Below are 17,425 nucleotides of genomic sequence, written 5' to 3'. Positions count from 1 at the left end.
TTAAAGTAAAATGTATCTAATATTTTACGTTGTCACTGATAAAGCGCACATAGCAGCTGAAAATTACACACAGGTTTAAGAGTAGATATAGAGATGATAATTTTAAATTAAAAATGACATTAAGGGTCATGTCTATACATGACTTAATAATTGTATGCGTGGCCCCCGTCTAAATGGTGAGACCTATACTGCCATAAATAAATATTGTTTGTTTATAAATTATGGTACAGTACCTACGTAAGAACAAAATATTTAAAACTAGAACGCAGGTACATATAAAGACGAAATTTCACATACATATTTAGGCATAAGTCCGACCGGCGGCGAGAAAACGACTAGCTGAGTTCCGACAATTATTTTGCTCGAGAAAGGCCGTGTGACATGGTGTATAAATAAATAAATAAATAAATAAATATTGGGAACATCTTACACAGATCAACCTAGCCCCAAACTAAGCAAAGCTTGTACTATGGGTGCTAGGCGACGATATACATACTTATATAGATAAATACATACTTATATACATAGAAAACACCCATGACTCAGGAACAAATATTAGTGTTCATCACACAAATAAATGCCCTTACTGGGATTCGAACCCAGGACCATCGGCTTCGCAGGCAGGGTCACTACCCACTAGGCCAGACCGGTCGTCGTCGTATGTATGTTAATCGTTAAATTTTCACGCCTGAAGAAAAATATCGGTAAACTCGATACTAATATCCGTTAATCGTCGGCGGTCAGATAGCTGCCTAAAATTCGTCAAGACGTTTGGGTGCAGTGCATTCCAAAGACATACACATAATATATAAGTGCTCCAAAGAGGCGGTGAATCAACAGAAGATAATCACCATATATTTAACCTTTTGAACGCCAAACGGCGCATCCATTTCCCGTGCCACTGACGCCACGGGGGTAAAATTTAGTTTTGTAAATAAATAATGCCAACCTAAAAGTGGGGTGTTTTTCAGTAGTTTTTATCAAAAAACGATCGACGTCAAATGCCGTCTTTGGCGTCGTTGTCACGATTTTGCGTTGACGTCAAATGCCGTCTGTGGCGTTCAAAAGGTTAAAGTCTGCAAAAACCTAGATGGACTGACTCACCTCATTTTAGCTTGTTACATTTGACACATCCAGTATTTGCTAGAAATATAATTAAGTAAATATTTCTTTAACAAATATCACCTCAACTACTAGTCAGAGCACATAGACAATCGAGGTCACCAAGTATTGGTGTAAGTAATTTTTTTACAAAAAATAAGTTTTAGGGGAATTATGAGTGTACCTGGGCTATTAAATGTAGTACAAAACGGTGTGGAATACAACTCTGTTGTGTTGCTCAATTCGTAGCATTCACAAGTAAAATTGCACCTACGTGTGTGACCTGATGCTGATTGTAAAAAAAGAAATGAAATGAAGTTTATAATAAATCTTAGGGTGGTATTCCACCTATCCAATTTCTTTGTCCAATGTGTATTGCGTTTCACATTTTGCTTAATGCGAGAGTGAGATGCAATGACATTGGACAAAGAAATTGGATAAGTGGAATACCACCCTAAGATTTATTATAAACTTCATTTCATTTCTTTTGAATATATACCACCCTTAGACCAACATTGTCTTTTCTCCTAGAAAAGTTTTAATTTTCTGTTACTTATTGATAGGCAATTCCTACAGGCATAGTTATATCTTATTGCCATTTGAGGGTCGAGTTTAAGGCATCTAAAGGTTTCATATTTAAATATTTTAGAAATCCCCAACAATGGATGTTATGTTATACATTATAACGGTACATTTTAGGCCACTGGGCAATTGTAATATTAGGTCATTACCTATGAAATTGGCGTTTTGTTCGGAGAATTTCAACGAAACACGAATTTCCATACAATTAATTTTGCGGATATTTTTTTGATGGCTAATTCAAACCAAACAAAATTTTTCCAGTAATTTTTGACACCTTTAAGGTATGTTTTCAATATCTCCATTTCTTGAAAATTGGTACCATTAGAAAAATATAAGTAATTTTAATACTCGAACCGACAGCACATGAAAAGACCTATTTTCAAGGCTTAATTCTGAACACTTAACAATAAAAAATAACAATTAATTGTATGTAAAATCGTTGTTTATTGAGTGCACTGTAGTTTTATTGTAATTGTGTATGTACTTTTGTAAAAAAAAAAAAACTAGGATCAGACTTATATCTATGAACAAAAACGCCAATTTCATAGGTAAGGACCTAATATTAAGAAGTTTCAGTATAAAGTATACAATAACGTAGGTACTTAAATAAATACTGTGATAATATACTAACATAATTAATACTTATTTAATATATACTAAGTTAATATTATTTCAAGAAAAATGCTGTTTGTGTCGTCCATGACTTACACTAATAAAAATACTATTATAGGGTTAAACTATATAGCTATATGTACACAACAAACCGAATTTTTATTATTTTTAAATATCATTTTAAAGCATTTTGAGAAGTACGACATGAATAGGCACTAAAATGGCAAAATCACATTTTGAAGTGAACAGTGTTAATAAACTCACAACCACATATACAAAAGAGAACATTATGCTTTCTACACGTAAATAACAATTACTTTCATTTATAACTTCACGCTTTAATAATTTTTAAATAACCAACATCAAGTTATACGGTGCGTTATACCTAGTCCATATAGTTTCGAAATTATTGATATCAGAAGAGACACATATTTATATTCGAGGTCAGAACTCAGAATTTATTCATTGTACTATATTATGAAACGATTTAATAAAAACACTACAATACTATTCAATATACTATTAGAGTTGTAAGTTTAGCTCTACTAAAAAAATATCCTAAAGGGCCCGTTCAAAATAAAATTAAATCAAGATTGGTAGTATTTGGGGATCAAACATTGTCATTTATTTTATAGGTACGCTAAAACTGCGCTCAAAACTGAGAGGAAAGATCGTCTATACTATATTCCCTCTGTCACGCCGATAGCAGTAAAATTAGTAAACGCCGACGCGACGCGTATACCTATGCGTCGACTGTCGTCCAGGCAACTACGGCTATTGAAGTGAAAGGGCAACGGAAAATCAACCAAAATGGTCGAAAACCAAGTGCCATTCCCATAATTATAACTAAACTAACATAAATACTGACATGGAAACTGTTACCTACTAGCAAACTGATCAAATTATTTATCAAAATTAATTCAAATAGATTTTGTATTTAGAATAATTAACTATGACCGCGTGTTACTTGGGGCGGGAGTAGAACTCTGCCAATCTTGTTCTAGCCATTGCCCCGGATTAGTAAAGATGTATGTTCGAGTCTGGATACTTTTCATAGTAGGTAGCTATATATATCTGGTACATCTTTGTCATTATTGCGGTATTTTCTACTTAAATTAACGCGAATCAAAACTACATAACAAAATTTTATTCGCATATAGTAATAGGATAAAATATGAATGGAAAAACCTTAGGGGGTATAAGGCGGAGGCGGCGGTAGTATAGAAAGGTCGTCGAAGGGGAAGTACTGCTGCGTGCCGAGCACGGGCGGCGCGTACACCGGCAGCGCCGACGGCGCGTAGTCCGCCGGGAAGTCGGCGCTCGGCGAGTACGGCGGCAGCGCCGGCACGCAGGGAGTTGGGCCCACGCTGGAAATAATATAATAAATATCAACTTCCGTATGAAAATTGAACATTTTAAGTCTTAGGCGCCAGTTTTAACGAATGGTAGATCAAGTTCGTCTAATTAAGGAACTACTGCCAAAAGGAAGGCAAGGCACGACTCAATGAATCTGATTAAATGTCAGGCGAACCAGAGGGCCACAGGTGATCTTTGACATCCCATGAAGTCCGAAGGCCGAGCTGCGCGTAGGGCCGGAGGCCAAGGGTGTGTCAACGAGGCACACTGACTCGCCAGGCCGAAAGCAGAGTCGAGCTGTAGGAGCGCTGATTGTACGAGACTGTATTGCGCTGCGTCACTATGCAGTCTACCCGCTATTACAAGTTTTACATTTTTTTCGTGTAGATAACTTCTGATGTTTTATATGCTAATAAAAAAAGCATTTTTATAGTAGTTTAAATTAACGAAATAAGGGATTTATTCAGATACCTGTGAGCCTCGTAGCCATCCCAGTCCTCCATGAGGTTTCGTCGCTGGATGTCCTCGTCGCTGGAGAGTGGCGCTCCCCATAAATTGGCGGCGGATGCTAGCAATGCTAGAGCACCTGAAGTTATTAAAGACAACCATTTTAACAAAAACGTAATGAAAATGAAAGTGACAAGAACAGATTTATTAACTATGGAATAGTAGATTATTTAGCTACACGATAGGGGTCACAAAACCGTGCGTATTTTAGAAAACCGGTTTTTCGGTTTTTGTGAATTAGCAAAACCGGGTGTCCGGTTTTTTCAGTGATTTCGATTTTACGTATTAATTTGTAAAATAAGCAAGTATTTTTAGGATTAATGCCTTAATATCTTTACCAAAACCATAAAATTTCATCAATAAAGTATTTAAAGCAATTAAAAAAATATATATATTTATACAAGCCTCCACGTAGCGGCAGGCATACTCCACGCCTTCCTTACTTGGAACACCTATCCCTTTACAAGGGGGGGTTGGAGGGAGTAGGTACGCTCAGGTATGCGACGCTGGGCTATTGGCCGACACCTCAAGTCCACCATACACGTCCCCGTCGTCCCTGTATCTGCCGCCGCGGATCAGGGCCGAACCCACCCAGGGTCTCATTGGTGGGTGGGTCGTCCCTCCTGGGCAATGCTAGTGGTCGGATCGGGCGTCGCTATATTTACCAACTTACCCCGGACCACTAGTAGCAAAGTATGGGGGCACCGCCTGACGTGGGCCACGCCAAGTGATGTGGCATCCCCACCCGCCAGGTGTTCCTTTCCTCACCCTAAAATCCCGTCTTTAATCCTATGATCCAAAACATCACTTCCTGTCTTTATTCCCGTCTCAACCTTCCTTCTCCTGGGGTTTGCAGTCCGGAGCTTGAATGTGCGGAATAACTTTTCCGCACATTTGGGCTCCGGAATGCAAACCCCAGACTTCCCTTCCACACCAACAATCCTACTCCACTCCAAGAGGAGACAACCTCTATTAAAAAACCCCAATCTAAGGTGGACCAATCGTGCCGAGAGATGCGTGGCTGAGGGGGAGCTCAGTCGCTAACGATGACCCTCGATACCGGGCAACCTCGAGGTGTATTTTGCCTTGTTCCGGCAAGCGGGGCTCTGCTGGAAACTGACAACATTTTTCCCTAGCTTCTCGTGGGATTTGTATGGAGAACGCAAAAAACAAAAAAACTGAAGGTACCCTGGAAGACCTATGCCAGGAACTAATGCCCCTGATGGTAGGTGCGGAAGATTCTGCCCATACATCGGAGCAAGCCATGGAGGGAGTGGAGAGCGCCGACACGGTTGAAAGGAGCGATACTCATTGCCCAAACAACCCAACGGAGGCTCCCAACCCTGAAACACGTAAGTCCGTCAAGAAATTGACGGGCTCTGCGAAGGGCCGCTACAAAGCTCTTAGAGGACTGGGAGTTGCGCATGAGGAGGCGCTACAACTGTCCGCAAAGAGCTTCGCGGAACTCAAAAAAATGGGGCACAAGTTCGGGTCCACACACTCCAGACCCGAGCCAAAATCGGCCAAACGGCCGCGCTCGGAGGAGAAGTCACCGCAGGGTAACATCTGCAAGAACCCAAGGGTGACGGTGACCCCCCCAACCCAACCCCAACCCTCACAACCCTACAACGAGGTCCTCAGCCAAGTCCGAGTCGGAATCAAGGACTCCAAGCCGATGAGTGTCGCGCAATTGGAGACCCTCTGCAACACCATCTTGCAAAAGATTGCGACTCTGGAGATGGACGAGGGACCAAAGTTCAAGGGTTACGCATACAAGCCAGGCTGGTTACTCATCACCTGTAGTGACCAAAGATCAAAAGCCTGGCTTGAACAAATAACACCGTCCCTAAAACCATGGCCGGAAGCCAACCTCGGGGTCATCCCTGAAAATGAGCTCCCCAAGCCTAATATAGGGATGGTGTTTATCCCAGAGATAGACGACTCCAAGGTAAGACAGTCGCTATCTCTACTCTATGCACAGAACCAGGGGCTGTACACAGAGTATTGGAAGATTCTCCACACCAAAGTCGAGAAGAGTGGGGTTATGGTAACCCTATCTCTAGACGACGTGTCGGTGGAGAATCTACAAAAAAAGGGCCTAAAGGCAAACTTAGGTTTCCGGGAGGTCCAGTTTCGGCTAAAGGGCCAACCAAAGACCCATCAGCCAGAAACTCAACCTTCCCAAGACCCACCACCGCAGGATGCAATCCCTACCACTCCTACCACCTTATCCCAAAAGCCCGCCCGAAAGGTGCCTTCAGGTCCAAAACGGGCGGCTTCCCAAACATCCAATCCCAAACCAGGACCATCGGGCTTGCAGCGGTTTCTCGCCAACCGGGGAGGATCCAGGGGCAACAACCGCCCAAGGGGTAAAGGGGACAGAGGGGGCCACCAAGGGCGCACCAGTGCCCACCGCGGTGGCAAATAACAACGACGCATTCGGGGGCAGGGGGGTGATGTTCCTCCAGGCCAATCTCCACCACGCCATAGCGGCCACAGCGGTCATAGAAAAACTTTTTGGCGAAAATGGCCTGGACATCGCCCTCATACAAGAACCATGGATCAACACCAAGTCCATGGCATCAGGACTGAACAGAGCAGGAAAGGTACTAATCTACGAAAAAGGAACAAAACCGAGAGCCTGCATCGTATTTAACAAAAATATTAACTTCTTGCCTGTTACAGAACTATGCAGTGAAGATCAAGTAGCTGCCTACGTCGATCTCAAAGGGAGAGGAACACTCAAGGTAATAGTCTGCTCCGCCTACCTGCCCGGAGAGAAGCAAGATCCCACAGAAGAACTGACTAAAGTGCTAGAGTACGCTCAGGCACAAAAGGCAGAACTTATTGTGGGATGTGACGCCAACGCCCACCACACCATCTGGGGGAGCACTGGAACTAACAAAAGGGGTGAGTTACTATCCCAATTCATCTTTACTAATTGTCTGCACTTGTTGAATAAGGGCAACACGCCCACCTTCGTAACTAGGGCTAGGCAAGAAGTATTAGATATAACCTTCGCGACTGAAAAGGCGGCAAACTGCCTAGCCGACTGGCGGGTCAGTAGCGAAAACTCAATGTCGGACCACAGACATATTTTGTTCAGTGTTAAAGGCTCTCTAGGTAGGGAACCACTTACACGCAGAAATCCAAAAGAAACGTCATGGGAAGCCTATAAGGCAGACCTCGAAAACCGTCTAAAGGATGTCCCAAAATATGTAAAAACACAAGACTCTCTCAACATGGCAGTTAACTTAATATCAGAAGGCATACGTAGGGCCTACGAACAAGCCTGCCCGCTGAAAGAGGCAAAAACTACTAACACAACGACGTGGTGGAATAAAAAGCTAGAAAACCTTCGCAGGTCCACACGTCGCATATTCAATCTCTCGACCACTCCGAATGGGTGGGAAAGGTATGGTAAAGCGTTGACTGAATATAATAAACAAATCAGGAAAGCAAAAAGAAGGTCATGGAGAAGGTTCTGTGAAGAGATTGCCCAAACTCATAAAGGTGCGAGAATTCACAAAATACTCTCCAAGACACCAACCAACTATCTTGGTCTTCTCAAAAGACCAGATGGCTCATTTACGAACACAGAAGAGGAAACTCTGGACTTGCTCAGAGGCACCCACTTCCCCGGTTCGTACTCAACCAGTAATACACAACTATGCGCCCAAAGGAACCCTCGAATCCATAGGGTACGCAATACCGACTGGAATTTGGCAACTAACATCTTTAGACCAAACAAAATTAAATGGGCATTAGGAAAATTCAAACCATGTAAATCAGCGGGAGAAGACGGAGTGTTTCCGGCGCTCTTACAGCAGGGACAAGACCTCCTCCTCCCGCATCTGGCCAGAATATTCCGAGCAAGCTTCGCGTGGGGAATTATACCAGATAAATGGACTCGGGTCAAGGTACGCTTTATACCAAAGGCAGGGAAAAAGGACTACTCACAGCCTAAATCCTTCAGACCAATTAGTCTAACATCGTTCTTACTTAAAACGATGGAAAGAATCATTGATCAGCACATTAGAGCCAATTACCTTGTGGAAAGACCACTAAGTGTAAACCAACATGCTTACCAAAAGGGAAAATCTACGGAGACTGCCCTACTTGACCTGGTTGACAAGGTGCAGAAAACCCTAGAGGATAAGCAAACCGCTCTATGTGCGTTCCTTGATGTCGAGGGTGCTTTCGACAATACGCCCACAGAGACCATACTCAATGGTATGAAATCAAAGGGAGTAGACGAAACCACCACCAGATGGGTACATAGCATGCTCTCGAATAGAGTAGCCACTCTAACCCTCAACACTGTAGAGCATGAATTTTATACCACAAAAGGGTGCCCACAAGGAGGCGTTCTATCCCCACTCTTATGGACCCTAGCAGTGGACCAACTTCTTGCAATTATGTCAGGCCAAGACTATGACACACAAGGATATGCCGACGACCTTGTAGTCATCATCAAAGGCCCATGCCTCCACACGATATCCAACCTAATGCAAGGAGCTCTAAACACCATATTCAAATGGTGTCGAGAAAATGACTTGTCCATTAATCCGAGCAAGACCGTGATAGTACCATTCACACGAAAACGCAAGCTCGAAAAGCTCACAGAACCAAGACTTAATGGACAAATAATATCATTCTCAGACGAGGTCAAGTACCTGGGGGTCACCTTCGACCAAAAGTTAACTTGGAACCCTCACCTGAGGAACATCATACAAAAAGCAAAAATGGCCATGTGGTCATGCTGTCGCATGGCAGGAGCGAGATGGGGCATAAGACCCAAAATTGCTATGTGGTTATACACAGCTGTAGTGAGGCCAATTATCACCTACGCTTCCGCAGTCTGGTGTAACAAAACCAACCAAAAGACGGCAATAGACACATTAAACAGCCTGCAACGCACGGCTTGTTTAACAGCAACAGGCGCCTTCTCCTCGACACCGGGAGCGGCCCTAGATGCACTGCTGGATATTATACCACTCCACTTGCAGGTGCAAAAGGAGGCCAAGCAGTGCGTCTACAGAATCTGCACGCTAAACAGGCCAAAATGGCGCTCTCAAGCATTAACCAAACTAAAGGCCTGGGTTTTTGCAAATAGAACCCTTAGCATGCCCACAGATGACACGCACACTCAATGTCACTTTACTAAACTGTACACAGTAGAAATACCTCCTAGAGACAAATGGACTAACGACCAAATGTTCGTCGAAGAGGGAAGCCTTATTTGGTATACGGATGGTTCCAAGAAAGGCAATGATGTAGGATGTGGGATCTATGGTGAGAGACCTAAGCTCAGAGCTAGCGTCAGCATGGGCACACAGGCCTCAATCTTCCAGGCAGAAGTCTTCGCCATCAACAAATGTGCGGAGATCAACCTGGATAGAAACCTAAGACACCAGCATATCTACATCAACTCAGACAGCCAGGCTGCTCTGCTGGCACTAGAATCTCTTGAGTCAAACTCAAAACTAGTCCAGAACTGTAAATCAAACCTAAATGCACTGGCTTATTCCAACAAAGTCATACTTAGATGGGTACCAGGGCACTCCGACATTAACGGAAACGAAGAAGCGGATGAACTTGCTAGAAAGGGCGCGGACACACCCCTGGTCGGCCCAGAACCGTTTTGTGGAACCACAAAACGGGATGCATATTCTCTGCTCAACAACATAGAAAAAACGAGAGCAATCGATTGGTGGAAGTTCGTAAAAGGACAAGAACACTCGAAAGCTCTAATCAAAGGGTTCAACAGCAAAACTGCTAAGGAGCTTCTAGGGCTCAAAAGACACAAAACTTGTGCGGTGACTAGAATTTTGACTGGACACTGCAAGTTGAACAAACACATGTTTCAAATAGGGAAAAAACAAGATGCGACATGCAGGTTCTGCCAAGAGTCAGAGGAGACTGCTATGCACATCCTCTGCTCCTGCGGACCACTAATGTCCAAAAGAAGTACCTACCTAGGGCGACATATACTGGAACCCTATGAGGTACAGAGCATTACGGCCCAAAGAATCTGGAATTTCCTGGATTCAACGGGCATTAGTAATGAACTTTAAAGGGCCGTCACAATAGATCACAGTTTGGTCGAAGCGACAGTCAAAGGCCCACATAAACATAATAATAATAATAAATCCCTTTACATTTGAGACTTGAATAGCTACAATACCAGCTGGGGATATAGGAAATCTGTTGCCAGCGGGGAGGCGATCATAGACTGGGCAGATAGGAACAACACTTTTTTAGCCATTTCTAACAAAGACAAAGGAACGTTCAAAGGAGCTCGATGGAGAAGTGACCACAACCCGGACCCAGTCTTCACAACAAAAGCAAAAGGCAAAAGATACCCCAGTGGCCGCCGAGCGATACGTGCTAGTGGATTTCCCACATTCTGAACGTCGCTCAGTATTAGTTGCATAGGTCTGAAAATACCGATGGTTGAGTCGTATCCCGCCTAACGCCACCTCGCGGGTGTTTGCTTATGCTAATGACCTGACGCTTGTGACACAAGAAGACAGCTTGGAAATGGGACAACATACACCGGAAAAGGAACCAGGACCTGATATCTATTAGATGACTATTGCTCCCGGTGGCGTTTGTGCCCCAGCACTTCCAAGACCGATATTTCCTGCTTTCACCTGTGCAACAAACTGGCCAACAAGGAGCTGAGACTTATATCGACCGGGATATGGATCGTGATTACCTTTTGCATTGTTTTCGAAGTCCCGATATTTCGACGCAGTTACATGCATCTTGTTTACGGGTAACCTGGGGGTCCTGTTAAGGCGGTATACTGTTAAGGAGCTGAGAGTAAAATTCAGGGGCAATCTTCTCCACCACAACTTCCTTCGATAGAAGCCTCAACGTCAAGGAGCCCTTAAGCTGACTATTTATCTGCAAAACTGGGCAAATAGATATAGAATAACATTGGAGACTAAAACCAGATTGCAGGCCAGTGTATACACCGGGCTCAAGCAAGATAGAGCGCCTATCAAAGCACTGGTGAACGTGTCCACAGTCCACGTCCCTCAGTCATGATGATACGACAAAGAAGAAGAAAACTGTTATAATTACTCCAAGAAACATTTTTAAATAGAGATCAATTCAATGAGCGCTACTACTACAACGTTAAACTAGGCAAATTAAGGGATATTAAGTGGATAATAGCTGTTTATTTATACAATTGCCGTACTTATAATGTATGGTATTGTTCTAGATATAATAGTAAACTCTGAAGTGCTTTTTGCTCATCAAAATAATTAAACTATGTATATAAAACTGTAAAATCGAAAAACTCGAAAAAGCCGGTTTTATCAAAGTTTAAACCCGGTTTTTGCAATTGGCTGTAAACCCGGTTTTTCCGGTTTTTTCGATTTCGGTGAAACCGGGTTTGTGACGCCTACTACACGAGAACTATTTCAATTCGCTTTTTTTTAAGACGATATCCGATTGATACAAGTTCTGCTATCCTCAAGACATTTGCAAGGTCTGACTACTCTTGTGTAAATTTTACTTATTTTTATGACAAGAGATTTGTGTTTTTTGTGTGCAGTAGCGTATATTAATAGGTTGGATTAATTCAGCTGATATCGCAAAAAATTGATGGTGAAATTAACAAAATCCATAGAGGGACATGTGTTTGGAGACGCAAAATCCTGTTACATGTAGTAATTAAATATGAAACAATAATAAATGACTCACCGGCACCAGTTATCGTGTAGAAACCATATTCATAATCCACCTGTATTGTATTAGGATCATAGTTGTTTGCATTCCCCAATACCACAGTGGTGTAATAGCACACGCCGACTATAGCTATTACCCAAAACACACACATTATGCTCGGGATGGCATTCCTACGGAGCATCTTGATTGCTTTGCTGTTCAAGCTAGTTATGTTGATGAGGATTCCAATAGAAGAACAAAGTAGCACCATGAAGCATAATAGAATGAGTACTCTCATGAGTGTAATAGTCTCTGGTGTTGTGCATGGTGGTAGACCTGAAAAAAATAAAATTAATATTAGGAGTGAAATATCAAACAGACAGTTTTCTACATGTTATAACTTTTGATAGGAACCGGTGGGGGACGGGTCAGGGACAGGGATTATGATTGATGCATGTTATGAATATTTAGATACTTAATTAAACCAAGTGGAACTTTATTTCAATGCATAAGTACTTCTTCTACTTCTTCAGCGTGTGTTCGCCCACCGTTGGGCATACGCCTCTCCAATCTCACTCCATTTTTTTTTATAGCATAAGAACAGAAAAATAAAATAGATAGCATACTCAGAAATTAGAAAATTACGTCAATACAGTACTTTATATAGGGTATTTCCTTAATTCAAAGCAGGAAAATATCCTGAGCTAAGTACTTAACTGCTAATGGTCTGGGAAGTATCCAGGAAAACAATTCATATAAGTAATGCTTATCGAGGAAGACAAAAAAAGAATAACAGGAAATTACAACACTAACTACCAATTTTCTTTAACTGCTAAGCTTATCATGTATATATATAAAACTATAATATATATAATAATAATAATTATATGATATTCCGGACATAAGTTCTGAAAGTCATTAGTACAAGCCAGGACTTGAACCATCAATCTCCGAATTGAAAGTCTGAAGTCAGGTCAACTTGGCTAGCATCGCTTCTTTGCTTGTTATTTGTGTAAAACAATGCCAATCAAAGATATTTATTTCTCTACATTTGATTATATTTGTTTAGAGGGCTAGTGTGATAAGCTTTGAGTATTTTAATCTGGCTTCAATAAATAATATGAAGCTAACAAATAATGATATCAACTTACCAGGGTAATCCCTCTTCATTGGATCAAAGTCTCTTCCCTGATCTATGTTAATCTGATCATCATAGTCATCGTCTTCATCAAATGAGAAGAACTGAGACAGCGACAGGCTCTGAGTGCAGTGCAGCCCCTTTATCCTGAACCAGCTGGGCTGCACCAGGGCAGCACAGGTTAGGAGGAAAGTAGTTACATTGAAGAATGCTGCTATTTTGTTTAATTCTTTGTCTTTGAATGGAAGCGTTATTTTTAAACCTAAAAATAAAGAAAACAGTAAAATATTTTTTTTGTTCTGTTTTGAACTGCCATCAGTCGGTAACAACTATAAACAGTTTTGCTGTATATAGGTATTAATTTTGGGTTTTGGAGACCATCGTCTCACTTAACCACTACTTTCATATTGCATGATGTGCTTCCTTTTAAGTATACATATGTATTCTTATAACATGAGGGAGTATTAAGCTCCTGATTTTTGTTAATATATTCAGATATTATGTACATATATATTGCATATATACACATATTGCATTATTTAAATACATAAAGACCTCTTAGGAAGTATGGTTAACTACAAGTTAAGATTATTGCTGCAGCGAAGGTGTTAATAATGTATTAAAGAATGTTTGCTACCACATATACATATAATTTAATAGCTATAATTTTTAATTATCTAAAATGTTAAGGTAACATTGATTAAAGACATATTAAAGACAGATATATAGATTAAAGACAAATATTTCATTCTGTCAATAACTTGTATTAGCGGGCGGGTGGGCTTGGTTATAAAGAATCACAGGACATTCTACCTTTACAAATAGGATGCTCAGTTGATCTATCATCCTGCATGCATTGCTATTCATAAAATTATGCACTGAATTCCAAATCCAAATTATAATTTATCCATTGAGGAAAATAATGAAGTTAATACTAAATAATTTTAACAGAACTATTAAACCAGTAGAATATAGGATGTTAAGAAAGCTACTAACTTCTATTACCATCTAAAGTAGGAAGTAGATTTCTACAGATCTACAGAGTTAGATTGTCTTAAATTGGGTTTTAAGCAATTTAGATTTTATATTATAAAGTAGGTATCCACAATATCAAAAAGGCTTGAGTTTTGGACAAATCTTATTCATGATCATGATACAGCCTTCATATACATATGCAAATTACAAATATTAGCACCAACAAGCTCAAAATATGAGAACAATGTTAGATGCAAACAAATTAATTAGGGCTTATCGCGGCAACATCACCCGACTATAAATAGGCGTATGTAGGGGGTGTATCTTTGAGGGAGGTCATTCTGAATATCATGTAAACAAATATAACCACAATATGTCACTAGGAAGCCATATAAAGCACTAAGTGTTAAATTGATACACACATTAAAGTTCATAATTAAATACGGGCAGTCGGGCAATAGTTTAAAACAATGACAATTGGTATTCACGTTACTATTCATAATTATAATAACAGTCGTTCGGAACTTTTAGAAGTAGCAAAAATGTTAGTGCTTTTACAACATGTAAACCTGATAATTGCGTATATTTAAGCACAATAAGTATCCAAGGTTGGACGCAATGTTTTAAGTACCTCGGATCCAAGCTAAACAACCCATGTTGATGCTCCAACTCCCATAAAACGATAGGTATTCGTCGGAAATCACTAATTACAAGAGCTCTAAACTAAGTGTGATAAACTATTACATAAATAAACATGATTTTGTATGCTGTCGTCGATAGGAAAAGAAACGACACAAGTAATCACGTACACTACTAGGGTTGCCAGATGGTCGGGATTTGGCGGGATTTTCCCGATTTTTAGCATGTGTTCCCGATTCCCGACAAAGTGTAAACTGTCCCGAAAAACAGCTTCACGTTTTAAAACAATAATTTCAAGCTCCGAACTGTCGTCGAGCGAGCGAGCTGACGTAGTGCCAATAATGTAAAATATCGTTGTTTTTAATACAATTACTTTAATTTGAATGTTTTTTTTTCCCGACTTATGTCCCAGAATCCCGAAAAATTTCTATTGTTTCCCGATAATAGCGCCTTTCGATCTGGCAACCCTATACACTACACTTCACGTTTGACGTTTAGCTAGCAGCTTACGTCAGTTATGTTGGCTAAACTGATGAAACAGATTAGAAAATGTATTATTAAGCCCCCCATTCACACTCCTACATTGTAGTCCGCCTCGTAGTCCGCCTCATTATTTAGATTTGTGTATAGGAGTCGCGGACTACGTGCCGTCCTCTTCGAGCAACTCCGGCTTCCGACACATCGGAAGGGAGGGGCCCAAGCCGCCCAAGCGATATCTCACCGTACAAATCTTTCTGCCATTTTACGCAGGGGGAAAGGTGCACACAGTCGCACTTCTCACACACTTACATACAAAATCCAATCTGTAATGACGACACAAATACATAGAAAATGACACACGTCAAAGACAAATCTTGCAAACCTCGATCTCTTTTTTTTGTACGGACGAGTGACAAGTGTCACAACACGCACACTAACACATTTTCGTTGAAGTATGTTATTGTATTCTGAGAGATGAGAAGTCGGATTTGTCGCTCGACCGATCCGCAATTTGTACTGAGCGAGCAAAATCGATAAATCCAACAATTACATGAGACTAAAATATAATAATTGTGTTTGAATGTAATTAAACGTATGATATGTAAAAAAAATATTACATGTGAAATGAAACACTTTCTTTTTGTAAATTTGATGTCCCCGACCTCTTTTTATAACAAAAAACCGAGCAAACAGGCATTTTTGTGCAGCAGTGTTCACGCGCGCGTCTGGACTCGGTCTAGTGAAAAATCCAAGTGCAACTAGTTTTATTACCCGCGCTAGATTAGATTGACGCGCTAATCTTATACCTCGGCAGAGGGGAAGTAGTGCGAATGCCGCCTCCCTTCCGTGTTGCTCGAAGGCCGTCCTACAACACCCAAGTAGGATGCCTCTTGGGTCCTACAAATCCTGCAAGTCCCGCCCACCACTGCAGTCCGCCGTGCAGGATTGTGTGTGGGTTGACGTCCTACGTTGCGGACTGCCGTGTTTGAAGTATGACAACAGTGCGCGCCATTTTTTTGAAATTTATAAAGAAAATCGGTGTTTTTGGGACCAAAAATCACCCAATCACTCCTACAAACAATGAGGAGGAATAGGCATTGCAACAATTATTACCAATACTTAATCAATATCACGCTCTCTGGCGAATTTTTAGCAGTTTCTTTTCCCACACTCTTTTTTAGTTTTATCCAATAACAAGAAAATACATAGCAGAAGAGCTATTTTCTTTTTTTTTTTTATTGCACGTAAACATGTTCAAGAGTAGGTAGACCGACACTTGTGAGAAACGAAGCAGGTTTGCAACCGCGAAGACAGCCGTCATCGAACGGCCCGTTCGAAAGACGATTATGGATCGAATATCGTTCCATAGACCTACCGCGAAACGGAATTTTCGGAGTTTTTGACAACACGAAATTCGTAAAGAACTGTCAAAACCATAGACTTATAATATATAGAGACGGTGTCTCAGCGAGCTGTCACTGTTGCCACTTTTGTTTAGTGTACGATTAACAATGAGGCCCACGTTGCTGTAGCCATGTCGATAAAGTCATATCGATAAACTATCGACATTTCTTGCAATTTTAATTTTACTTCAAAGGCTTAACGATACCTAAAATTACCAAAAACGCTTTTATTCTTTATTGTGGTTATCAGATCACAATTTTATAGTCACGCCCCAGCAGGGAACCAAGGGAAAGTTCAGATATTTAATTAAAATACATGAATACGTCCTAAAATAGGTGTTCCGCAATAATTGAATTATCTATACATATAATAAAGCTGAAGAGGGTCGAAAGTCTGTACATGGAAGATATTCGAAAAAAGTTGGCTGGGGATACTTAGAATCGATAACAGAACACGTTCCAACAGTTTTTAGAATTTTTGTCTGTTTGTCTGTTTATCTGTTTGTCTGTTTATTTGAACGCGCATCACGTGAAAACGGCTGAACGGATTTTGATGCAAACTTTACTAATCTGTCGAGAACATCCCCGGCCAGGTTATAGGCTATAAAAATTCAATCCCTAAAAGGGGGGGGTAGCCACAACACTCGATTGACTTAAGTTTGCCCCTGAATCTTATGGCGCTACTTAGGAAGGAGGGGCAAACTTTTTTCAAATATGTGTTACCACTATAGAGTACCCTGGTAAACTAACAGATTGCGCTGAATTTAATACGTGTTGAAATGAATAAGCCACCGAGGAAGGATTTTGCCAAATTAACTCTAAGTTTAGAAGAGAGGGTACGGACATCAACAAATTTAATTGAATAATTATGTTGATTTAATAATACAACAAAATTAAACGACAGTAAATGAATTGCCCCTCATTGCCATCTTTTGGGGAACTGAGAAAA

General features: G+C 40.9%; 1 protein-coding gene across 1 annotated transcript; it reads right to left on the bottom strand.

Annotated features, from left to right (window-relative positions):
• Positions 1 to 2,174: 2,174 nt before the first annotated feature.
• Positions 2,175 to 14,762, bottom strand: LOC134794396 (transmembrane protein 127-like). The gene is made up of 5 exons (XM_063766206.1): positions 14,586 to 14,762; positions 12,993 to 13,241; positions 11,878 to 12,177; positions 4,123 to 4,237; positions 2,175 to 3,662 (listed from the first exon to the last, which is right to left on the bottom strand). The coding sequence occupies exons 1-5, from the start codon at positions 14,608 to 14,610 to the stop codon at positions 3,485 to 3,487; spliced, it is 867 nt and encodes a 288-aa protein (XP_063622276.1). The 5' UTR covers positions 14,611 to 14,762; the 3' UTR covers positions 2,175 to 3,484.
• Positions 14,763 to 17,425: the final 2,663 nt, after the last annotated feature.

Source organism: Cydia splendana, chromosome 10, assembly GCF_910591565.1.
Source record: "Cydia splendana chromosome 10, ilCydSple1.2, whole genome shotgun sequence".
Taxonomy (NCBI): domain Eukaryota; kingdom Metazoa; phylum Arthropoda; class Insecta; order Lepidoptera; family Tortricidae; genus Cydia; species Cydia splendana.
Note: the sequence above shows the minus strand (reverse complement) of the source record. Positions and strands in the feature narration are given on the sequence as shown.

What these genes read in the sequence shown, in the direction of transcription:
- LOC134794396 (XM_063766206.1), bottom strand. Translation starts at nt 14,610, where the DNA reads ATGGGTTGTTTAGCTTGGATCCGAG. An exon ending in TTGTTTAGCTTGGATCCGAG is followed by an intron (nt 13,242 to 14,585) that starts GTACTTAAAACA and finishes CTTTATTTTTAG; the next exon opens with GTTTAAAAATAACGCTTCCA. An exon ending in GATGGCTACGAGGCTCACAG is followed by an intron (nt 3,663 to 4,122) that starts GTATCTGAATAA and finishes TATTATTTCCAG; the next exon opens with CGTGGGCCCAACTCCCTGCG.